Source organism: Erythrolamprus reginae, chromosome 1, assembly GCF_031021105.1.
Source record: "Erythrolamprus reginae isolate rEryReg1 chromosome 1, rEryReg1.hap1, whole genome shotgun sequence".
Taxonomy (NCBI): domain Eukaryota; kingdom Metazoa; phylum Chordata; class Lepidosauria; order Squamata; family Dipsadidae; genus Erythrolamprus; species Erythrolamprus reginae.
In genome coordinates this window covers 229,567,591-229,592,874 of record NC_091950.1, presented here as the reverse complement: position 1 = coordinate 229,592,874, position 25,284 = coordinate 229,567,591, and the positions used below count along the sequence as shown (strand labels likewise).

The 25,284-nt window shown below is 39.6% G+C and overlaps 1 protein-coding gene across 4 annotated transcripts in view; it reads left to right on the top strand.

Annotated features, from left to right (window-relative positions):
* Nucleotides 1-25,284, top strand: part of LOC139156605 (cytochrome P450 2K1-like) — a 50,279-nt gene that overhangs the window by 15,631 nt on the left and 9,364 nt on the right. For 2 of the 4 annotated variants that reach the window (XM_070732460.1, XM_070732459.1), the window contains exons 2-4: nucleotides 21,188-21,309; nucleotides 22,185-22,347; nucleotides 23,436-23,585. In XM_070732460.1, the coding sequence (XP_070588561.1) occupies nucleotides 21,188-21,309; nucleotides 22,185-22,347; nucleotides 23,436-23,585 (435 nt within the window). Of the gene's footprint in view, nucleotides 1-21,138; nucleotides 21,310-22,184; nucleotides 22,348-23,435; nucleotides 23,586-25,284 lie in introns of those variants that run through there. The other 2 variants (XM_070732458.1, XM_070732461.1) reach the window with 2 other exon arrangements.

Here is a 25,284-nt window from a genome sequence, read left to right as displayed (position 1 = left end):
AAAATGGTGGCATAAAGTATTCTGTTGTGAGCAGAAGAGTGGAGTACTCTTCTTGTTAAATACCTCTGGACTCGTTCAATTGTGTTAATGTCCAATATACAGTGTGGATACCAGGCAGATGAGCTGTATTCGAGAATTGATCTGGCAAAGGTTTTATATGCCCTTGCTTGCAATACAATTACCAGGTAAGAAGTTTCACAAAATTAGGTTAACAACTCTTAATGCCTTGTTGGCAATGCTATTTTAGTGAGCTCTGGGGCTTAGATCATTTGAGATGAGTACTCCTAGATCCTTGACAGAGTGAGAATCATCTACAAGATCATATCTGCCCAGCTTGTATTTGGTGTTCTGCTTTTGTTGCCAGGGTGTAAGACAGAACTTTTGTTGGCTGAGATTTGGAGTTGTCAGTTGTTCAGCCATTCAGACACATAGTCACAGTCTCTTTGTAGGGCTTCAGTATTGTCAGTAGTGTTGAATAGTTTTATGTCATCAGCGAAGAGGATACAGCTGCTTATAATATAATCACAAAGATCATTTACATAAAGCAAAAAGAGTATGGGTCCTAAAATGCTGTCTTGTGGGACACCACTGTTAACTGGTGCAGGGAGCTCCCTATTTTGACTACTTCTGGTCTGTTTGACAGGAACGTGGCTATCCACTTCCTTATTGTTGTGGGTAATATGTACATACATGCATACATGCATACATACAGGTGTGTGTATGTGCATGTGTGCATGTGTGTGTGTGTGCGTGTGTGTGTACAGACACACACACCATATTTTTTGGAGTATAAGATGCACTGGAATATAATACACATCTTAGTTTTGGGTGAGGAAAATAGAGAAAAGAATCTGCTTACCAGGTATTCATCTGGCTAGCATATTTAGTCTTGTCAGCTTCAGCATATTATTTTATCCCCTACTTAGGGCTGTAAAAACTTTATTTGATAGAGTAACAATGAAATAGCTTGCAAGCCAGTAAAAGCTGGGATCATTAGCATCTGGAAAAAACCATTCAGAGCAAGTAGAGCAATGGAAAAAACCCTGCAAAGATTTCGGGCTTGGAAAACATCTTCTCAGAGTAACAATGAAAGAGTTTGGAAGCCAGTAAGAGCTGCGAACATCGTTAGCACCTGGTTAGGGCTAAAAAGAAATATTTTGAGCAAGTAAAGCAATGGAAAAAAACCCCTACAAAGACAGGGTTTGGAAAACATTCTTTGCAGAGAGTAACATTGAAAGAGCTTGCAAGCTGGTAAGAGCTGGGAATATTGTTAGCACCTGGTTAGGGCTGGAAAGAAACAGTCAAAGCAAATAAAGAATGGGAGGGGGACCCTACAAACATAGGGTTTGGAAAACATTCTTCGCAGAGAGAAACAATGAAACAGTCTGCAAGGTAAGAGCTGGGAAGAGAGTTAGCATCTATTTAGGGCTGGGGGGAAGAAGCTACATTCAAAGTATAAGACACATCCAAATTATCAGCCTCTTTTAAGGAGGAAAAAAGTGCATCTTATACTCAAAAAAAATGGTATGTATGTGGTTGTTGGTTTGGGATAAGATTTCAAGATGTTTGAGCTTCACTTTCCTGAGGTTTTTTGTTTTGTTTTGTTTTCAGAGATGCTAATCACACTTCAAATCACTCTTCAATTTTTCAATTTACTTTCAAATAAATTGATTTTCCCCACAATACCCTGTGAGTTTGGTTAGGCTGAGAGAGAGTGACTGATCCCAGAATTGTTTGAAGTTTTAAAATAGAAGTTTATGCAAAGATTCCAAATTCTGAAGGATTCCATTGTCATCAACAAAGATGCCTGAATATTTTGATTTGTGCTAAACTTTAGAATTGATGCTAAAATCAGAAACAGAAAACTTGAAGAAGACAAAAAACAAAAAAAGCAAAAGAGACCAATGGCCCAAATAAAACCAAAAGCACTTTACTTTTCATGATTTCCCTACAATAATTTCCTACTGGAATCAACATTCCATGACTTTATAGACCAATACTATTCATGTTTTAAACAATACATGAAACTTAGAAAATATTGAATTAAAACCAGCCCCCTAAATCACATGCTTAAACAAAGTGGTAACTAATTCTACTGGTGGGGGAAGGGTGTCACATAGGCATATGAAGGCATGTCCGACACTGCCTATGTTGCCAAATTCTGAATTAGTTAATGGTTCCAAGTTGCTCTCAAGAGCAACTGCTTGCAACATGTATTGAATGGGATGACTAGGGCAAGAATGGTATCAAATTTCTTTCATTGATGCAAAGTACCTACAAAAAACCCAAACAGATAAGATGTCTGTAAATGGGCTTTTATGACCCAAATGTACTAAGAAAAACAAAAGAAAGTGGTCCATTCTATACACTTTCTTGGAATACTGTTCTTCCAAGCATTTTTCCTGCAGGGAAGGAAGGAGGGAGGGAGGGAGGGAGGGAGGGAGGGAGGGAGGGAAGGAAGGAAGGAAGGAAGGAAGGGCATGTTTTTCCTTAGCATGTATGATGGAGGGAACAAAAGAACCCAATTGTAGCCATGTATAGAAATGTGCATACAGCACATAACCTCTACTTTTGTGTCAGACCTATGCAAATGCCAAGGGAGATGTCAATTTGTATTAAGAGTTTTAACTGCCTGGCAATTCTTATCCATAGTATATATTTCAGCCTTCCCGTACAAATAGGCCTTCAGTGCCACAAGAAGAGAGAAAGTTTCTCACAGAAATATTTGTGGCCCAAATAAAAGGTCACGCAGAAAACATAAAATATTCTTCTTTTCCTACTCAGAGAGACATGAAAAATCTTTATCGTTATGTGAAAACATTGGCTAAATTATTGTCTAAATAATGACTCAAGAAGGCAGATCTCTATTCTTCTTTGGGACTGATATTGATTCTATTTGCAGAATTCCTTAACCCTGCTGTTCTGTTCAGAAAAACTCCCTAATGTTATGTTCCTGGGTCTATTTGACCTGGACCGCAAATTGATCATTTTAGGTACTTATATTTGGTCTTTTTGAAAGCTTTTTTCACTTGGAAACATGTTTGAACATTTCTGCACACATTGAAATGAAAATTGAAATGAAAAAAGTAATGCTTATTGGTTTATGTTGCTGATAGAATGCGTGCCCCCCCCCATTTTTGTGAAATACATTTCAATTTATGGATAGTTTTGCTTGCAAAATGCGTTCTATTTTACTAAACTTGGTGTGGAATTGGTAGCTTGAACATTTCTGAAGATAATGATATGAAAATTGAACTGGAAAAATTGATGCATATTTGTTTATTTTGCACATAAATGTCTCCCCCCCCCCATGTTCAATTATTTCAATTTATATAAAAATTATGCTGTTAATTTCAAACTTACATACTTGTTCTTAGTAAAATGGATTTCTTTCATAAAATTTGTTGTCTGGCTACAATGTGCTTGCTTTTCAAAAGGATATTCCAAATATTTCTAGCCAAATATATATAAAAAGTGAAAATAATGACACACAGCAAGGCCGGGGGCGGGGGGTGGTCCTTTTGTGGCAAAAATAAACAAATAAGAATCATTTTTTTCAGTTCATTTCTATTTTTCGTATGTTCAGGATTGTTCAATTTAGTATATCAAAACTTTTTGGGGAAAATTCCTTAGAGATTTGTAGCCTAACAAAATATAAATTGACACGAAATTCAGAAAACATGGGGCTTTTTGATCATAATAAACATATAAGCCTCAATTTTTTCAGTTCAATTTTCATATCATTACGTTCATAAATGTTCATACTAGTTTCCCAGTGGAAATAGCTTTCAAAAAGACCAAATTCAAGTAGCTAAAAAAAATCATTTTGGTTCGGGTCGTATACGACCCGAAACAGACTCAACGTGGTTTTTTTCTTTGCCCAGAAAAAAATTAGCCCCCACCCCAAACATATTGTTTTGATGATCAGCAATGTTAAATTGAGTAAAATTCACAAAAACGTGGGGGGGGGGGGTGTCTGCCTTTTATAATCAAAATAAAGCAATATGCATAATTTTTGTCGGTTCAATTTCCATATCATTGTGTGCAGAAATGTTCAGACTACTTTCCAAGTGAAAAAAGTTTTCAAATTGACCAAAAATAAGCACTTCAAATGAAGAGTTTTCGGTCCGGGTCAGGGTGACCAGGGAACAGTGAAACATTTACCATGAAGATTCTATAAAATATTATTACATTTGTACTAAAAGTTGAATTGTTGCCAAGTTCAAATAAGTTTAAACTTGTTTGTAAAGGTTTTGCAGTTCACCCATAGAAAGGCAAATTCAGTTCAAATTAATGGGGAGGAGAGAGTAAACAAGGGAAAAGATGGAGGTTCTCTCTTCTACAGGGCATGATGATGATTCAGCAGAAAGAGTAGATGGCCTAATTCAATCCATTAAATACATGCTTGTATCACTTTAGACTATTGCTTACACTACACTAAATGATGCTTAGTGGTCTTTACCATAAGCAGCTGTGGGACACTCTGATCACTGCAAGGGTCACCTTGTGCCTGCTTACAGGCTAAGATTTAAAAACACAAAATCAACAATTAAATCAGTAACAGCTTGGACTGAGAAGGCAAAGTTAAAGCTACAGTACAGGCTTGCTTTAACTGCACTGATTGGAATATATCTGAAGATACTTCTGCAGACCTGGATGAACGCACAGATATTTAGAAACATAGAAACATAGAAGACTGACGGCAGAAAAAGACCCCATGGTCCATCTAGTCTGCCCTTTTACTATTTCCTGTATTTTATCTTACAATGGATATATGTTTATCCCAGGCATGTTTAAATTCGGTTACTGTGGATTTACCAACCACGTCTGCTGGAAGTTTGTTCCAAGGATCTACTACTCTTTCAGTAAAATAATACTTTCTCATGTTGCCTTTGATCTTTCCCCCAACTAACTTCAGATTGTGTCCCAAGGATCTACTACTCTTTCAGTAAAATAATACTTTCTCATGTTGCCTTTGATCTTTCCCCCAACTAACTTCAGATTGTGTCCCCATGTTCTTGTGTTCACTTTCCTGTTAAAAACACTTCCCTCCTGAACCCTATTTATACTTCATACAATAAATGGCCCTTTCGTCAGGCTGACCAGGAGTATAATTTTCCTTGAACCTCTGGTCGGTTTAATTATTATTTATTATTATTATTATTATTATTATTATTATTATTATTATTATTATTTATTCGATTTGTATGCCGCCCCTCTCCGAAGACTCGGGGCGGCATACAAATGACAGGTCTGCCAGGGTAAAGTCTACAAAACACACAGCAAGAGGGGGTAACTCAAACACAAAATATTTCGGGCGTTATAAGTAATCCAGAGGAGAAACTGTCTATTCAATGGAGATTGGCATTATCCTCACATTCTCCTTCTTCCAGTGCTGAAACCTGACTTTCATTGTCAGATGAATCAGCATAATCATGACCTTCTGTGGCACTGAAGATTGTGCAAGCTTGTTCTGATTTTGTACTTGTTGCGAGGCCATTTGCTGGAAGCCAGCCATGCCCTGCTGGATGGTGCTTGCAATAATAGTTTGAATTGGGGTCTAAATTAGTTGTTTGTGTTGTCTGAGCAGGCATTGGCTGTTCTCCTGCATTAGGCACAGCTGCATTATATGGCAACGTTGTTAAATTGGTGTTGAGTAACTGTAAATGGGCTGCAATTTAATTTAATTTATTCGACTCCATTGGGGTGGAGTTGGTTCCATAGAGCTGGGGCAGCTACACAAAAGACCCTTCCCCATGTTCCTGCCAACCTACATTATTTGGTCAACGGGACCCAGAGAAGGCTGATTCTAGAAACATAGAAACATAGAAGACTGATGGCAGAAAAAGACCTCATGGTCCATCTAGTCTGCCCTTATACTGTATTTTATCTTAGGATGAATATATGTTTATCCCAGGCATGTTTAAATTCAGTTACTGTGGATTTATCTACCACGTCTGCTGGAAGTTTGTTCCAAGGATCTACTACTCTTTCAGTAAAATAATATTTTCTCATGTTGCTTTTGATCTTTCCCCCAACTAACTTCAGATTGTGTCCCCTTGTTCTTGTGTTCACTTTCCTATTAAAAACACTTCCCTCCTGGACCTTATTTAACCCTTTAATATATTTAAATGTTTTGATCATGTCCCCCCTTTTCATTCTGTGCGATCTAATAGGTCTCTGGGAGGTATGTGGCAGGAGATGATCCCATAAATAGTCAGACTCTAAGCCACTAGTTTCTGGTCACCTTGAATTGTGACCGGAGACTAATCTATAGCCAGGGTAGCAAGGTGTTGGTGTTATATGGGCGTACCGAGGTACACCCATAACAGCTCGCGTGGATGCATTCTGGACTATCTGCAGACTATTTGCAAGGGTAGCCCCATGTAGAACACATTTGAATAATCAAATCAGGAGGTGATGAGGCTCTGAGTGACCATGCGCAAGGCCTCCTGGTCCAAATAGGGCCGTAACTGGTACACCAGGTGAACCTGGGCAAAGGTCCCCCTGGCCACAGCCGAGAGATGGTGTTCAAGATTCAGCTGGGGATCCCGGAGGACACCCAAGTTACGGACCCTATCTGAGGGGGGTCAGAAAAGCTGCAATGGTCTTGCCATGGCTTAAGTTTTTGTTCCAATGGATTCCAATTAGATCTGGAAAAAAGAGACTAGATCACTGGCCGAGATGATTTTACATAGTCTAATTAAAGTTTGAGTAGTAAAGTTCAAAAAGGTATCAGTCTTAAAAAAGTGTATTGAACAGGCAAACCAGTTGTGTTACCAGGGGAGATATTTACGTGGGATAAGAGATTGTTAAGAAAACCTTATGGCTGGATTGTGCGGTTTAATACTCCATTTAAAAGGGATTCTAGATAGTTAAAAAAAGGAAAACACTCATGTTATGTGCCTTCAACACATTAAAGTACTGAGGTCAATATGTTGGAATGTAAACATCTCTGTTAAAAATGTATGACCTCCATGGTTTTTTTAAAGATGGAGGAGCTGTATATATGAAACTTATTATAACCTTCAAAGAAACAAATTCAAGCTGAGAAGTTATAATATTAAATTTTCAGAATCTGGAAAATAACAATTGTCTCAATTTATGCTCAAAATAATACCAAAATTAAGTTCTGTAAAATATTTTCATAATTTATTTTACCTTCAGTTTTTCTTGAAGTTGCAGAGGAAGGTACAATGCATTGCTCCTTGTTGATCTGAATCACTTTTCCCTCATACATGAACACAGCAATTGCATCCCATTCAGTTCAGTTCAGTTTATTGCAGTCATAGACCAGTACAAAGTGATCATTCATCATAAGCTCTGGCAAACTTTCTCAATTTTATTTATTTATTTATTTATTTATTTGTTTGTTTGTTTGTTTGTTTGTTTGTTTGTTTGTTTGTTTATTTATTTATTTATTTATTTATTTATTTATTTATTTATTTATTTATTTATTTATTTATTTATTTATTTATTTATTTATTTATTTATTTATTTATTTATTTATTTATTTATTTATTTATTTATTTATTTATTTATTTATTTATTTATTTATTTATTTATTTATTTATTTATTTATTTATTTATTTATTTATTTATTTATTTATTTATTAATAGAGTTGAAAGGGACCGTTAGGTCATCGAGTCCAACCCCCTGCCTGAGCAGGAAACCCTACAGCACCCCAGCCAAATGGAAGTCCAATCTCCTCTTGAAGGTGTCTAGAGTTGGGGAGTTCACCACCTCCCCTGGCAGGCAGTTCCATTGGTTGATCGCTCTAATCGTCAGGAAGTTCTTCCTTCAATATTTTGGTATATATGGCATTGCTATCAAAAATCCTACGGAGAGAATCCAGTTCATGAAACTTATACAATTTCTTTCTCCATTTATTTATTTATTAGTTCAATTTGTATGTCGCCCAACTCCCCAACGACTCTCTCCTTTACATCTCCTTTACAGCCTAAAAAACCAAATACATGTTCAATTGCTACTTCACAATTAGCCAACCTGATAGATGGGGAGATAGCAGATGCAGTTTATCTGGATGATAATCCAATAATTATATGATTAAACAAAACAACTCCCAGATGGAATAGGTAGAGCAGTAATGAACTTATTAGTGCCCCGAGTCTCAGGAGAAGGGTGGCATAGAAATCTAATAAATAAATAGATAGATAGATAGATAGATAGATAGATAGATAGATAGATAAATAAATAAATAGTTATTAAACTGAAGTGTTATGAGGAGCTGCCTCCAAACAATTTAACTCCTAATGCTTCCTTGTTTATACAATTAAAGGCTAGTGAAACATTTATGAAAGATTTCTTCATTTTTCTGGAACCAAATGGAAAGAAAACCATGTATAAATGAAAGGACTGCAGAAAGAATAGAAGAATTATTAGTTATATTAATAACAGAAATGATAAAAGAATGAAACATGTTTTTACAATTAAAGAAGTAGTACAATAATTTGGGAATTATTATACCAGATTATACTAGATTATTTAATAAATAAACAACAGATCTGGAAGAAATTAAAAATATTGAAATAATACATTACCTATAAAATATATAGATGGGGGGGAACTTAACCCACCTATAGATGAAGACATAATAAAAAAGGAAATTTTAAAAGTGGATCTGAATAAAAACTCCAGTAGCTGATGGTATTTCTTCAATTATATTATTAAACATTACAAGAAAAATGTAATTAACTAATTAATTAATTAATTAATTAATTAATTTGATGTCAATACCCTTTGATAAGGAGGACGCCTTTATCATTTTAGTTTATAAATAAGGAAAATACCTTGGAAGACTGGGCAAAGATATGCTGCCAAGGAAATAGTCAGATAAGGGGCAGCATAGCTAAGGTGACCAGACATCCCAATTTCCGCAGGACAGTCCCGTTTTTTGCTAATTCGTCCCGCGTCCCACTTGGTTTTTAAAAAGTTCCGGTTTTTTGACATACCTTATATAGATTATGTTGGAACTGTTTGCCATGAGATTGGGTGGCTTGAAGGGATCAGTTGAGAAGCAGCTCAGCTTCCACCCTGGGGGGCTGGGATGGGCACGGGGGACGTCGATGCTGCTAAAGAGGCATTGATGCCACTGCTCCTCAACCTACCTGAGCAGCCGATGCCGCGCCCTCTCACAGGGAGAGAGAGAGAGAGAAACAGGATGGGTGGGGTGGCTGGCATGGTGGCTTTCCATAGAGGCTGAAGCAGCGGATTCACCATCCTGGCTCTCTTCTTCATCAGGCACTCCTGCTGCTCGGGGATTCATTGGCAGCGTGCCAGCCACTCTGTCGATGTTCCTGTCCGGTGGCTGCATGGAGGAGCATGCCTACCAGTTCCAAGTGTCATGAAAGAGAGAGAGAACGAGAGAGAGAGAAAGAGGGAGGAAAGGGAAGAGAGAGAGAAAGAAAGAAATAGAGAAGGAGAGAGAAAAAGAGAGAAAAGAGAGAGGAAGGAAGGGAGAAAGAGAAAGGGAGAGAGATAAAAGATAGAAAGGAAAGAAGAGAGAAAGAGAGAGAGAAAGAAAGAGGGAGGGAGAGAGAGAGAAAGAGAGCAAGAAGGAGGGAAGGAGGGAGAGAGAGAGAGAGAAAAGAAGGGAGAGAAAGAAATAGAGGAAGAAAGATTGAGGGAGAGAGAGAAAGAAAGAGAAAGAGAAAAAGAGAAAGAGAAAAAGAAAGAGAAAGAGAAAAAGAAAGAGAAAGAGAGAAAGGGATGGAGGAAGAGAGAGAAAGAGAGTGAGAGGGGGTGGGAGGGAGAGAGAGAGAAAGAGAAAGGGAGGGAGGAAGAGAGAGAGAGAAAAGAGAGAGGAAGGAAGAGATAGAAAGAGGGGGAGAGAGAGAGAGAGAGAAAAGAGAGAGGAAGGAAGAGATAGAAAGAGGGAGAGAGAGAGAGAGAGAGAGAGATTTGTTTTGCTCTATACACACCAAGTTTTTGATCAAGACACACACACCCCTCAATGGTGTCCCTCTTTAGCAATGTTAAAATCTGGTCACCTTAAGCATAGCCCATAGCTGAATGATGAGTGGGACAAGAGGCTCAGAATAGACCCTCCCTAATTTCTCAGGCAGTAAAGGAGAAAATATACTTCAGGTTAGCAAAGTTCTGCTAATATAGAATTACAATGAAATAAAATTAGTTTATCTGGTCACACTAACCATCTGGTTTACCACTTAAAGGCCTAGACAACATTTACATATAAATGTCTTTTAGCAAAACTGATACATCCAGATCAGATTGGAAATGTTTTGAAAAGATACATGACAGACAATATCAGTCATATAATATTCTGAATGCTATTAAAACATGAATTAAGAAAGGAAATTTTAACATGAAATTTCTTAATGAAGAAGAAAGCTTTTGATAATTTGGAAAAGAGGTCAAGACAAGTTTTGTCCCATGATCAAAGCAAATTGAATTAGTAAAATGAAGAGTTCATGACATACTTACTCTAGAAAGTGATTTAAAGGAAGTGATATAATGCAACTTATATAAAGGCAATTTGTTAGATGTAACAAATTTAAGAAATGGGTCACTTTGCAGTTGTATGTCATATCTAAGAACTGAATGAAGTTGCAAACATGGAGATCCCACTGAATTTCTAATGGAAATTAGCTATTATAATAACACTTCACTCCTTTGCTTTCAGCCATAGCTCCCACTGCATATCACAACCATCATAGGCCTAAGACTCTATCAAATTTCTTATTCCAAATAAACATTGCTATTTGATCATGTAAAAAAAAAAGTAGAAAAAAGTCACATGTGTAAACTTAACTACATAACTAAATACAATGGCAACATATCCCTGTTGAAAGGGTGTGCTGAAATTTTATGAAAAAGTTCACACGAGACGTTTGGACAAAGAGAACAGAAATGTTTATTCTCTCTGGGTATACCAAAAACGGTTTGCAAAGTGGGTACTCTTCACAAGGGAAGAGACACTTGTACAGAAGCTAAAGAGCAGGTTATATAGGTTTTACAAATCACAAAGGTACATAGAATTCCTTGCCCAAATATGGTCCACATCCTGCCTCCCTCTCCCGGAGATGAATAGCACCTTATATGGTTTATTGGGTAAAGAGCAAACATTTATCTTGTTAAACAGCAAACATTTATCTTGTTAAACAGCAAACATTTATCTTGTTAAAAACAAATCCCAAAATGACAGTCACAAGATAAGGAAAAACAGGAAATCCTAATCTTGTTAAAGACAGAAACTACAGACAGCAAATACTGATTTTCTTAAAATAAAGCTTAAATTATTTTATACACAATGGATTTTTCCTTCAAAAGTGTTGGGATAGTTTACATTAAGAAAAAGATTGCATAGGAACGATAATGGCATGTATAAAGGCTTATTCCTGCCAATATAAATAAATGAATATTTCATGTAGCAAAACTTATGTAAAGGAAAACATGTATCTTATGTCTAGAAAAATGCATAAATAGAAAAGATAAAATACCCATTGCTCTGGCTCAAAATGGAGATAATAATTGAGACATATGCTATAACCTTAACATAGAGAAATATTCGGGTCTGTGAAACCCGAAATCAAAGTTTGAGACCTTGTAAAAAAATTTCCCTGCATATCTGAAACTTGAAATTTCATGACTTTGCATCATTTCAGGGGTTCTCTCTATGATAATTTTTGGAGGATGGGGGGCTTATTTCTTGCTGAAAAAAGAGTCCCTAAAGTTCTGTTCCCGGACAGAAAATTCTTCATTTGAAGTGCTTATGTTCGGTCAATTTGAAAACTTTTTTCACTTGGAAAGTATTTCTGCACACAATGATATGAAAATTGAACTGAAAAAAAATAATGCTTATTGGTTTATTTTGATCATAAAAGGCAGCCCCCCTTTTTGTGAACTTTTTTCAATTTATAGATAGTTTAGCCTGCAAAATGCGTTCAATTTTACTAAAGTTGGTGTGGGATTGATAGTTTGAACATTTCTGAACATAAGAAAAATATAAATGAACTGAAAAAAAAATGATGCTTATTGGTTTTTTAAAATCAGAAATAAGCCCCCCCCCCCCCCGGCTGCTTGCAACCATTTTCACTTTAAATATTTTTTAGGCTCCAAATCCAAAATATTTTTAATATCTTAGGCATTAATTTATTCAATTTAACATTGCTGATCATCATAAAAATATTTTGGGGGTGGGGCTAACTTTTTTCTGGGCAAAATTTTACCTATACTTGTACTGTTCCTGGGTCTATTTGACCCAAAATAAAAAAAATTCTTTTAGGTACTTAACTTTGGTCTTTTTGAAAACTTTTTTCACTGGGAAACTAGTTTGAACATTTCCGAACGCAATGATATGAAAAAAAGGATGCTTATATTTTTATTTTGATCAAACCCCCCCCCCCATTTTTCCTGCATTTTGTGTCAGTTTATATTTTTTAGGCTACAAATCTCTAAGGAATTTCCCCCCCAATTTTTTGATATACTAAATTGAACATTCCTGATCATAAGAAAAATAGAAATGAACTGAAAAAAAATGATTTGTTTATTTTGGTCACAAAGGGTGACCAATAATGACCCCCTTGGGCCATTATTTTCACTTTTTATATATATTTGGCTAGAAATATTTGGAATATCCTTTTGAAAAGCAAGCACATGATAGCCAGACAACTAATTTTATGAAAGAAATCCATTTTACTAAAAACAAGTATGTAATTTTGAAATTAACAGCATTAACAGTGAAAAGAGCTTTCAAAAAGACCAAATATAAGTACCTAAAATGAACAATTTGCAGTCCGGGTCAACTAGACCAGGAACAGAACATTATGGTGTGTTTTGGAGCAGAACACCAGGGTTAAAGGAATAGAGGGTTTCACATTGGAAGATGTTCATACTGATACAGCAAAAACTATTGTAATATGTCAATTCATTCCAATCTATTGATAGTGATTAATGAGATTGTTAAATCAAAAAACCTAAAAAGTGAGAAAGAGAAGCAGTCCCATTGTCATGGATCGTCATCCATCCATTGCTAACCAATAACTTTGTATTGAATAAATATATCTCCTTTGACCTCTACTGATCAGCAGTGCATTTTATTGAATTCTCAATTTAGGAAATGACCGACAGGGGAAAAGTGCCTGATCCTTCTGACAAAATGTTTAAAAAACAATTTCAGTTTTAAACAGGGCACAACAACATATCCAAATCTGTGTATTAAATTACAAATATATACACTGCTCAAAAAAATAAAGGGAACACTTAAATAACACATCCTAGATCTGAATGAATGAAATATTATCATTGAATACTTTATTCTGTACAAAGTTGAAAGAGGGAGATTGTGATCTCGCTGTATAGAGCATTGGTGAGACCACATTTGGAATACTGTGTTCAGTTCTGGAGACCTGACTTACAAAAAGATATTGATAAAATTGAATGGGTCCAAAGGTGGGCTGCAAAATTGGTGGAAGGTCTTAAGCATAAAACTTATCAGGAAAGACTTAATGAACTCAATCTGTATAGTTTGGAGGACAGAAGGGAAAGGGGGAACATGATTGAAACATTTAAATATGTTAACAGATTAAATAAGGTTCAGGAGAGGTGTTTTTAATAGGAAAGTGAACCCAAGAACAAGGGGTCACAATCTGAGGTTAGTTGGGGGAAAGATTAGAAGTAACGTGAGAAAATATTATTTTACTGAAAGAGTAGTAGATGCTTGGAATAAACTTCCAGCAGACGTGGTTGGTAAATCCACAGTAACTGAATTTAAACATGCCTGGGATGAACATACTGTGTATCCATCCTATGATAAAATACAGGAAATAGTATAAGGGCAGACTAGATGAAGCATGAGGTCTTTTTCTGCCGTCAATCTTCTATGTTTCTATGATTCTATGAATGTGCAGAGCAGCATTTGAAATTAATTGTCAATCAGTGTTGCTTACTAAGTGGACAGTTTGATTTTCACAAAAGTTTGATTTACTTGGAGTTATATTGTGTTTATTTTTTTCAGCAGTGTATATATATCTCAACCAAGAATGAATATGTACCACAAAAACCTCACCAAGCAAGCAATTGGTTTTGAAGTGTGCTAAAGTATCTGTGAGAAAAAAGCGAGTTTACAATTCATTGCAGAAGCTAAACTAATTCTTTGCTTTCATCTTCACCAGAGGCAAATTACAACTGAGTGTAAGTCTTAGCTCCCGATCTTAGGGAGGGAAGCAGATTAACTGGGCCATATTGGCATAAGAAGACAAACAGTACTAGGCCTTATTGGCCAACTGAACATCAGCAAATCATCAAGTCCAGGATAATCAGAACTGCAGAAAAAGCAATTGCTGCCAACCTGCCTTGATACCCAGCTTTACATCTCCACCCCATGTCCAGTCAACGAAGCAGTGGAAGTGATGTGCCGGTGTCTGGAGGCTGTTGGGGCCTGGATGGGTGTCAACAGACTCAAACTCAACCCTGATAAGACGGAGTGGCTGTGGGTTTTGCCACCCAAGGACAATTCCATCTGTCCATCCATCACCCTGAGAGGGGAATTATTGACCACCTCGGAGAGGGTCCGCAACTTGGGCGTCCTCCTCAATCCACAGCTCACATTAGAGAAACATCTTTCAGCTGTGGCAAGGGGGGCGTTTGCCCAGGTTCGCCTGGTGCACCAGTTGCGGCCCTATTTGGACCAGGAGTCACTGCTCACAGTCACTCATGCCCTCATCACCTCGAGGCTCGACTACTGTAATGCTCTCTACATGGGGCTACCTTTGAAGAGTGTGTGGAAATTTCAGATTGTGCAGAATACAGCTGCGAGAGCAATCATGGGCTTTCCCAAATATGCCCATGTTACTCCAACACTCCGCAGAACGTATTGGTTGCCGATCAGTTTCCGGTCACAATTCAAAGTGTTGGTCATCACCTATAAAGCCCTTCATGGCACCGGACCAGGGTATCTATGAGACCGCCTTCTGCCGCACAAATCCTAGTGACCAGTTAGGTCCCACAGAGTTGGTCTCCTCCGGGTCCCGTCAACTAAACAATGTCGTTTGGCGGGACCCAGAGGAAGAGCCTTCTCTGTGGCAGCTCTGACCCTCTGGAATCAGCTCCCTCCAGAGATTAGAACTGCCCCCACCCGCCTTGCCTTTTGTAAACTCCTTAAAACCCACCTCTGTTGTCAAGCGTGGGGGAATTGAGACATCTCCCCCGGGCCTATACAGTTTATACATGGTATGTTTGTGTGTATGTTTGCTTTTAATAATAGGGGTTTTAGTGTTTTAAATTATTAGATTTGTTTTACATTGCTTTATTGTTGTTGTGAACCGCCCCGAGTCTACGGAGAGGGGCGCCATACAAATCTAATAAATAAATTTTAAAAAAAATATATTAAGCTGATACACCTCAAATTGCTTGGATTTTTCCATAAGTCCATAAGTGATTTGTAGAAGTTGGAGCTACCTTAGGCAAATCCAGCCCTCAACTACAGAGGCTAATATTCAAACAGGTTGCATAATATATAGTGGTACCTCTACCTGGGAACGCCTCTACTTAAGAACTTTTCTAGATAAGAACCAGATGTTCAAGATTTTTTTTGCCTCTTCTCAAGAATTTTCTACTTAAGAACCCGAGCCCTGGGCACTTGGAGAGGGAATAAACCACTTCACTATGATGGCTCCCTCATGCTGCCTCCCATACACCTGGTGCGAGGTTGCCTCCTGGAGTGTCTGGGTGTGGAAAGGCAAAAGGGGGCACTTGGCCTTGGCTGGATCAACTTGGCTTCAGCCAAACCGAGGAGGGCCATCCTGAAAACAACAAAGGACTGGCCAACGATGCCTCTGCCAGTGAAAATGGAGCTCAGGAGAGCTCCCCTCGGCTCCATTTTCACTGGTAGAGGGCTGCAGGAGGGTGATGGACGGACAGATGGAATTGTCCTTGGGAGGCAAAACCCACAGCCACTCCGTCTTATCAGGGTTGAGTTTGAGTCTGTTGACACCCATCCAGGCCCCAACAGCCTCCAGACACCGGCACATCACTTCCACTGCTTTGTTGACTGGACATGGGGTGGAGATGTAAAGCTGGGTATCATCGGCGTACTGATGATACCTCACCCCATGCCCTTGGATTATCTCACCCAGTGGTTTCATTAAATAGCACGAGGGAGAGGACTGACCCCTGAGGCACTCCACAAGGGAGAGACCTTGGGGTCGACCTCTGACCCCCCACTAACACCGACTATGACCGACTGGAGAGGTAGGAGGAGAACCACTGAAGAACAGTGCCTCCCACTCCCAACCCCTCCAGCTGGTGCAGAAGGATACCATGGTCAATGGTATCGAAAGCCGCTGAGAGGTCAAGGAGCACCAGGACAGACGATAAACCCCTGTCCCGGACCCGCCAGAGATCATCCATCAACGTGACCAAAGCAGTTTCTGTGCTGTAACCGGGCCTCCCACTCCCAATCCCTCCAGCCAGCGCAGAAGGATACCATTTTATTTATTTATTTATTTATTGGATTTGTATGCCCTCTCCATGGACTCAGGGCAGCATACAAATTCGATACCATAGTCGATGGTATCGAAAGCCGCTGAGAGGTCAAGAAGCACCAGGACAGAGGATAAACCCCTGTCCCGGGACTGCCAGAGATCATCCATCAACATGACCAAAGCAGTTTCTGTGCTGTAGCTGGGCCTGAATCCTGACTGTTGAGGGCCTAGATAATCGACTTCTTCCAAGGACCGCTGGAGTTGGAGCGCCACCACCTTCTCAACAACCTTCCCCATAAAGGGAAGGTTGGAGACTGGCTGATAGTTGTTAAGAATGGCTGGATCCAGGGAAGGCTTCTTGAGGAGGGGGCGCACAAGTGCCTCCTTGTAGGGATCCGGAAAGGAACCCCTCTCCAAGGAAGTGTTTACAATCTCCTGGACCCAGCACCGTGTCACATCCCTCCTGGCCAAGACCAGCCAGGAGGGACACGGATCCAGTAAGCAGGTGGCAGAACTCACAGCTCCAGTGGCCTTGTCCACATCATCAAGTGTCACCAGATCAAACTCTTCCCAGACAGGTGGACACGTACGAGCCCCAGTCACCTCGACTGATTCGTTGTTAGTCGACTCTGTTATCCAATTGGAGTTGAGACCAGCCCGGATCCGAGCGATTTTATCAGCGAAAAACGTGTTAAAATCCTCGGCACTACTCTGCAAGGGCTCCGCAACTCCCCCCTGGTTAAGAAGGGAGCGAGTCATCCTAAACAGAGCGGCCAGGTGGGATTCCACTGATGCAATCAAGGCGGCATGATACGCGCATCTTGCCACCTTGAGCGCCACTTTGTAAGTCTTAATATGAGCTCTTACAAATGTTCGATCAGATTCAGACTTACTCTTCCTCCATCGCTTCTCTAGATGTCTCTTCTGGCGTTTCAACTCCCGGAGCTCCTCGTTGAACCATGGAGCTCTACAGGGTCTAGTGCCACGGAGACGTCGCAATGGCGCAATCTGGTCAAGAGCCTCTGCTGCAACCTTGTTCCAGGCCTCAGCAAGAGACTCCGCCGAACTGTGGACGAGTGTATCTGGAATAACCCCAAGCGCCCACTGAAAGCCCTCTGGGTCCATCAGGCGTCTGAGGCAGAACTGTCTAATCGGTTCCGCCTCCCTGCGGGGAGGATTGGAGCCAGGAAGCCAAGCCATAATAGAAAATGGTCTGACCATGACAAAGGCAACACTTCTAAGACCCTTAGTCTCAGACCATTACTCAATTACCCGGAGAGGAGTACCGTGTCGGGTTCATGCCCCCCCTCGTGCGTCGGACCCTGTACTACTTGGGTCAGGTCCATGGCTGTCATGGTGGCCATGAACTCCTGTGCTAACCCAGAGGTTTCACCGAGCGACAGCAGGTTAAAATCCCCCAAGACAATAAGTGTGGGGAATCTCACTGCCAGCCCAGCTACCTCCTCTAGCAGCGCAAGCAGGGCTGTTGACACGCAGCTGGGAGGCAGGTACGTAAGCAACAAGCCCACCTGAACCCTTAAGTCCAACTTCACAAGGAGGGACTCACAACCCGCAATCTCTGGAGCAACGAGTCTACGCAGGCAAAGGCTCCCCCTGGCTATAATAGCCACTCCTCCCCCACTTCCCTGGGGTCGAGGTTGATGCCATACCTGAAACGCAGCTGGGCAAATTTCAGAGAGAGGAACTCCTCCCTCTGGGCCTAGCCAGGTCTCAGTCACACATGCCAGGTCGGCCTCCTCATCCAGGATCAAATCCCAGATGAGGAGAGCTTTATTTACCACCGACCTGGCATTGAGTAGCAGCAACCTGAGCCCAGGGCCAGAATTACACTCATCACCAGCACCCTGGGTTGAGCTCACGGAATCGGAACGAGGAATCGTTGTTAAGCAGCGATCCCTCCTTCCCCTGGAACGGCTAGTTCTGTGGCTCCCATCATATCTGCCTCTCCCCAGCAGCACTGGAATGTTCTGACCCACTGCTACACCAGAGATAGGTGCCCCCTCCCCTCCTGCCTCTCCAGCGTCAGGTGGACCAAAAAAATCATGCATATCATTCCCATTCAGCTCATACATTCCTTCCATCTGATATATGTTAATATATGTTCTAGGGAAGATACTGGGAATTTCTAATAAATATTAAACTATCAAACATTTGAAGTCACATGCCTTTTTCAAGGGTTAGGGTATTGAAAGAAGCTTCATTAGACAAAGATCCTGCCTAACTACTAATTTCTGGGAATATTAATAAACACATGGATAAGAAGGAGCCAATACACATCATTTACTTCAACTTTTAAGAAGTGATACATTAATAGAATCAGTGCCGGAATGGGAAATACCATTCAAAGTGAGTGAGTATAAAGTGATACACATTTGTGATAAAATCTGATTATTCAATGGGATCAGAGTAATCAATGGCTGATCAGGAAAGGTTTAGTGTGCTTTTTTCCTCTTCTTCCTCTCTCTCTCTCTCTCATCTCTTGTCTCCTTTCCTTCAATTTCCTCTTCCTTTCTTTTTCTTTTTTTCTTTCTCTTTCTTTCTCTCTTTCTCTTAGCCAAAAAAATAACAAAAAATTTCTCTCTCTTGCTTTCTCTCTTACTCTCTCTTTCTCTTGCTATCTCTATCTTTCCCTCTCCCCCCTCTTGCTCTCTCTCTTGCTGTCTCCCCCTCCCTCTCTTTCTCTCTCTTTCTCTCTCCCCTCTCCCTCTTTCTCTCTCTTGCTCTCTGTCTCTTGCTCTCCCTCTCTCTCTCCCTCTTGCTTTCTTTCTCTCTCTCTTTTGCTCTCTCTTTCTCTCTCCCTCCTCTTGCTCTCTCTTGCTCGCTCTCTCACACACTCTCTTTTTTTCTCAGTCTCTCTTTCTCTCTCTGTCTCTTGCTCTCTCTCTCTTGCTCTCTCTGTCACTTGCTCTCTCTCTCTTGCTTTCTTGTTCTCTCTCCCTTGCTCTCCCTCTCACTATCTCTCCCTTTCTCTCTCCCTCTCTCTCTTTCTCTCTCTCTTTTTCTCACTCTCTCTCTCCTGCTCTTTCTCTCTTGTTCTCTCTATCTCTTTCTCTCTCTGTCTCTTTTTTCTCTGTCTCTTGCTCTCTCTTTTTCTCTCCCTCTTGCTTTCTTTCTCTCTCTCTTTCTCTCTCTTTCTCACTTTATCTTTCTCTCTCTCTTTTTCTCTCTCTCTTGCTCTCTTTGTCTCTTTCTCTCTCTGTCTCCTCATCAATGAGAGAGCGTGCTCAGTCTCTCCACTAGTGGCACTGAGGTGAAGGCAAGGAAAAAGGCCAGGCCGAGACGGACCCACCTTTATTCGCTGGGTGAGGTGTTGAGCAAACAGGTTTTCCCACCCGGCGCAAACACTACTCCATCTCTCCACCTGCCCCCAAGCACAGCAGATGGGCTCTCAGAACAGCAGGGAGATGAACGCCTTGGCCGTGCTTCCCGTTCCTTCCCCCACCTTTGCTGTTGTGGCCAGCAAGCCCTCCTGCCTGGGCGGCTCAGACCCACAGCGGTGGCCACAGAAAGGTGTCGAGCCGGGATCGAGGAGTGAGCCACAGTGGAAGAGGAAGTGGGGGGAGGGGAAGTGAGCAAATAAAAAGAAAGAAAGAAAAATAAAAGGGGGGGGGAGAAAAAACACAAGACTTTTAAAAAATGCCCCGGGATGCGGGACAAATTGCTAAAAAGCGTGACTCTCCAGCTGAATACTAGATGTCTGGTCACCTTATTTTAAGCTCCCCGCCCCCCGTGTCGTGTTTTGGGCCTAGCAAGCCTCCCTGCAGCACCCTGGGAGCAGTGATGGGCTACCAAATTTTTTTACTACCACACTGTGGGCATGGCTTATGCATTTTGTTTCAACATCTTTCAGTGCAAATTGGGTGCTCTAGGGTGGAGCTCCAAATTTTGCTAAAGGTACTGCGTTCCTGACTGTACCGTAGGAGCCCATCACTGCCTGGGAGCCAAAAAGAGTGCAGGGGACCCTGAAAACGGGTGGGATCTAACTTACCTTGCTGCCAGTTTGCTTCCTTCAGCACTGCATGGCAAAGAAACAAAGCCACAAAACAGATGGTGACCACATGCACAGTGCTTCTGTGTATGCTTAAAAGGAAAAAAAAATTATTATTTTTTTTAAATTAAAAGATGCCACAGACCAGCACTGACCAGTCCAGTTTGGTGATGTCACTGTGATGTCACCAGCAGGTCACTGCCAGTTCCGGTAAACCGGTCAGAACTGGGAGAAACCTACCCCTGATCCCTGTTGCTCTTTCGATGCAGTATATTAACAGAGCAAATTATTCCATTTTCTAGATTCTTTATCTTTAACAAACAAGAAGATTTCATAATCCAATCCTTAAAAGGTGTTTCAAGTATTGGGTTGCTGTATAATTCAAATAAGCTTAAATCTGTTTTGCAATGCCTTCATTTAAGGATAAGCACCATCTACTCAATAAGAGAGTGAATGGTAAACAACCAAATGTAGATCAAATTATTTGGGAGGAGATAGAAAACAAAGATAAGGTTGGAAGTGATTTAGCATAAGAGGTAGTCTGAATATTCAATGGAAATACTAGCTGAGTTTCTCCTTAGTGCAATAGTTTGAAATACATGTTTGTATCATTTCAGTTTTCAGTTTTCATTCTAATTGTTACTGAAAATTGCTTCTGAGAGGAAATGACTTGGATTGGACTTGTTTTATTATTAATAATATTTATTCTTACAGTTTTATTACTTTTCAAAATGGGTAGTTCCCAGAGTAACCTGCCACCTGGACCCAGGACTATACCTATTTTGGGAAATCTGCACATAATGGATTGGAAGAGGCCTTATAAGACAATGATAAAGGTATTAATTAATGATTAACAGCTATGAATGTTCTTTGCCAGAATGTATAGATGTTGATATAAATATTTAGCAATTTATCAGAGTATCCAGTTAACTGGAATAATATTGATATACTCCCTGTTGTTTCTAAAGAGTCTATGGAAATTTATAAAAATGACATTAACCTGTTTTTTGCATTTGTTTATATATGCTGCAAGGATCATACAAACAAAAATATTGGTTAATAGGATATATATTTTTCTAACTGTTTATCTGAAACTTGAATGGGTAGTTAAAATTGCCTATGACTATGTAGAGGAAGGAAAATGTAAAAAACTTTGATATCTGTATTAATATAATAATCCATAGGTTAACATATTTTAATAAGATATAATCTTAGTGAAATGATCATTGTTCAAAAACTTCAACTGTATTTCCTGTTCCAAATAATTTTTCCAAAACACTGAGTGAAAAACATAATTTTTAACCTTACTCGCAGGATTTTAATTCCAGTTTAAATATGACAAAGTTCAAAGAATTAAAGGACTGGAAATGTTTCCCCTCCCCCTGTCCCATAAAGGATTTGCAGACTGCTTTAAAATTTAAATTTTTTTATTAAAATTATTTAATTTGACTTCTATGCTGCCCAATCCCGAAGGATTTAGGGGTGTATGAAAAATGTATGAAATATTTGCAAAAAGCCTCAATCTGTCAGTATTTTTAAAATAACTGCATGGGTTTTTGCACTAGATTCCTTTAAATTGTTACCTTATACCACCAAAGGAAGAAATATTTCAACCTTGGATTTGTGAGACATCATTTATAACAGAATTTTCCTTATCTGAGATTAATTGTTGATCATACCTGCCTCTCATTTTTCATTGGCTGAATTCCAGTTGTCAAAAGAATATGGTAATGTCTTCCGTCTTCAAATGGGATGCCAGGAAATGGTGGTGCTGACTGGCTATGAGACAGTCAAAGAGGCTTTGGTGAACCAGGCAGAGGCATTTGCAGAGAGGCCCCTCATCCCCATTTATGAGGACTATTCAAAAGGATTTGGTAAATTCTTTATTTTGGATTGCAGTTGACACTCCTTGCAAAATTCTAATAAATATCATGTACAACTCACTCGGAAATACAATAAAAATATGATGGTAATAAATGGTAGTTAACAGTGTTAAAAAAGAACATTTGTCAATGCATGTGCATACACTCAAACTTTTTGCACCAAACTAAGAATAATGCTGGTGTTGCTGCCCAAGAGAACTTTATCTAAAGGAGATGGCAGCAACCAGTAGTGTTAGATATTTGCAGTTTTCTCTCCCCCTCCCTCTCTCATGCCCTGTGTGTCATGGTTTGTTTAGCAACCATGTCACATAGCAACCTTTTCACCAGAACTATTTTATGTTGATAAACAAGGATAGCATGTAGAATGTTTCATCTGAAGTTTTCATAGAGGGTAACATAAGACAATCTGGGCAGCTTCTGGAAATCATAATGGATTGATTTTGATTTAATTTGAGGCATCCAGAGAACAAAAGATATAGCAATTATTTTTATTTATTAAACTTAATGGCCATCCATCTTACTACAGGACAACTCTGTATCCTTACGGGTGAATTAATCATATTTGTAATTGTTAATTGTACTAATAGTAAGAATCCAATCCTTGAACATGTTTGTTTTACTTGTTTGCAAATTTGGGGTGCAGGAAACCCCAGTATTGTGCATTCATTGTTCTTAAGTTGCCCCAAATTATGGTACCTAAAGATTTGCACAGCCAAGTCAGTAGTAAATGTTGGAATTAGCTTGTTCACTATCTAAGGAAGGAAGGCTGGGGCTGTTCTCCCAGACTTCAGTTTGGATTATCTCCTAATATTTCTCCTTACAAGAGATACCAGGGGTATTTTTATATGCTGAACTGCAATTCTTACTCATCATAGGCAGTTTAAATTTTAAACATCACACTTAAGTAACCAGCTGATGAACATTGCATTTGCTATGCTAGAAGTAAATAAATGCTTTCCATGCCCTTCAATTTTTATACTCTTTAAACATATGCATTATAATGGTGGAAATTTCCTGATTCAAACTGATCTTCAACTTGAAGTCTTATTTCTAATTTGACCTCTTATTTACCTCTCCAGGTGTTGTTTTTACTCATGGTGAGAACTGGAGACAGATGCGGCAGTTTTCAATATCTGCATTACGGGATTATGGAATGGGCAAGAGGATTGTTGAAGATAAAATTAGTGAAGAGTGCAGTGTCTTGATAAAAACATATGAAACTTTTGAAGGTGAGTTGGTATTCCGTCCTTAGAGACTTATCTTTCAAAACAGTGATGACTTCTAAATCTAATTGCTACTGTTTCATGCATGCACTTGCATGTACACAAGCGTCCAAGGTGGGTGGGCAGAGCCTCCCACTGCAACTTCTACTGGTTAGTAGAATAGAACCATACTGGTAGCAACCCACCACTGTTTCATGACAATCGATGTATCTAGATCTACAGCAGTGATGGTGAACCTATGGCATGGGTGCCATAGGTGGCATGCAAAACCATATCGGCTGGCACATTAGCTGTTGCCCTAGCTCAACTCCAATGTGCATGTGTGTAACAGCCAGATGATCTTTGGCTCACACAGAAGCTCTGGGAGGGCATTATTTGGCTTCAACAGAGCTTCCAGGGGGGTGGGAGAGGGCGTTTTTACCCTCCCCTGGCTCCAGGGAAGCCTTTGTAGCCTGGGAAGGGTGAAACATGAGCGTACCGGGCCCACCAAAAGTTGTGAAACAGGCCATTTGTGGCTTCCAGAGGGCCTCTGGGGTTGGGGGAAGCTGTTTTCTTCCTTCCCGGGCATTGAATTATGGGTGTGGACACTCATGCATGTGTGATAGCGCCACACACACTCTTTCGGCACCCGAGGGAAAAAAGGTTCGCCATCACTGACCTTCTCAGAAAAATATGCCAATAACTATTATTTATGAGGAATTGTTATACTAAATTAGCTATTGAACTTTACAGAGGGATAAATTGTTTCCAATATGAACATTGCTTTTTTACATGAAAAAGTGTTAGGAATTGGACTTAATTGTTCCTCCAACCATTGAGTCAGTAATATACATGTTATCCAATTAAGCAAAATATGTTAAAAACCTAAGCACCAAACCAACCCCATTCACTACAATTCTTGGCTCTCCAAGTGGCTCACTTTCCTGTAGCCTCTCACTCAATCCCACCCAAGCATTCCTGTCCTTTAACACTCTCCCTATCACCACAAGATCACATTGAGATTATTGCACAATTTCCTCTTAAAATCATGGCTCAGGATTCTATTATCTTCATTCCGTGGAACATAATTTGCAACTATCAGCAATATATAAACTCCTATTTTGATCCCACAAGTCAGCATAGCAAATTTTGAAAAAATTAAGAATGAATATGGCTAATAAAAATTATCAACATCTTTCTCCATATTTAATTAAATTATTATGGTAGCTTTCACCGTAATATTACATTTTTTTCTCATCAACAATTCATTGATGCATTAAACTTGCCTAAACCTTTCTGGAGTCAGAAATATTTCCATACGATGTCTGAAAATACATTGGTCATGATCATAATCTGCTTTAGGTAGTGGAAACTGCATTAGGAAAGAGTGACAAAACAATGGATTCAAAAGCTTCTGAGAAATATATCAAAGTTAACTTATCAAACTGCCTGTATATCTTTTATAAGTCTAATGTCTTGATGATTTCAGTTTACCTTTATGGTCCAGCACTTTCTGGTCCAGATTACATGACACTTCTGCAATGATGGGTGGGGAATTAGATCCTTTAAACATCGTATTGTAACAGTTTCAAATTTTGCAAGGAGTACAATAATTTTGAATAACATCAGAAACAAATTGTAGATAAAAGTGAGCTCCCTCTCTATTGGGAAAAGATGGGACTCTGTCCTTCACTATAGAGAGGGAAACTGTGCTCTGAAGCCTTAG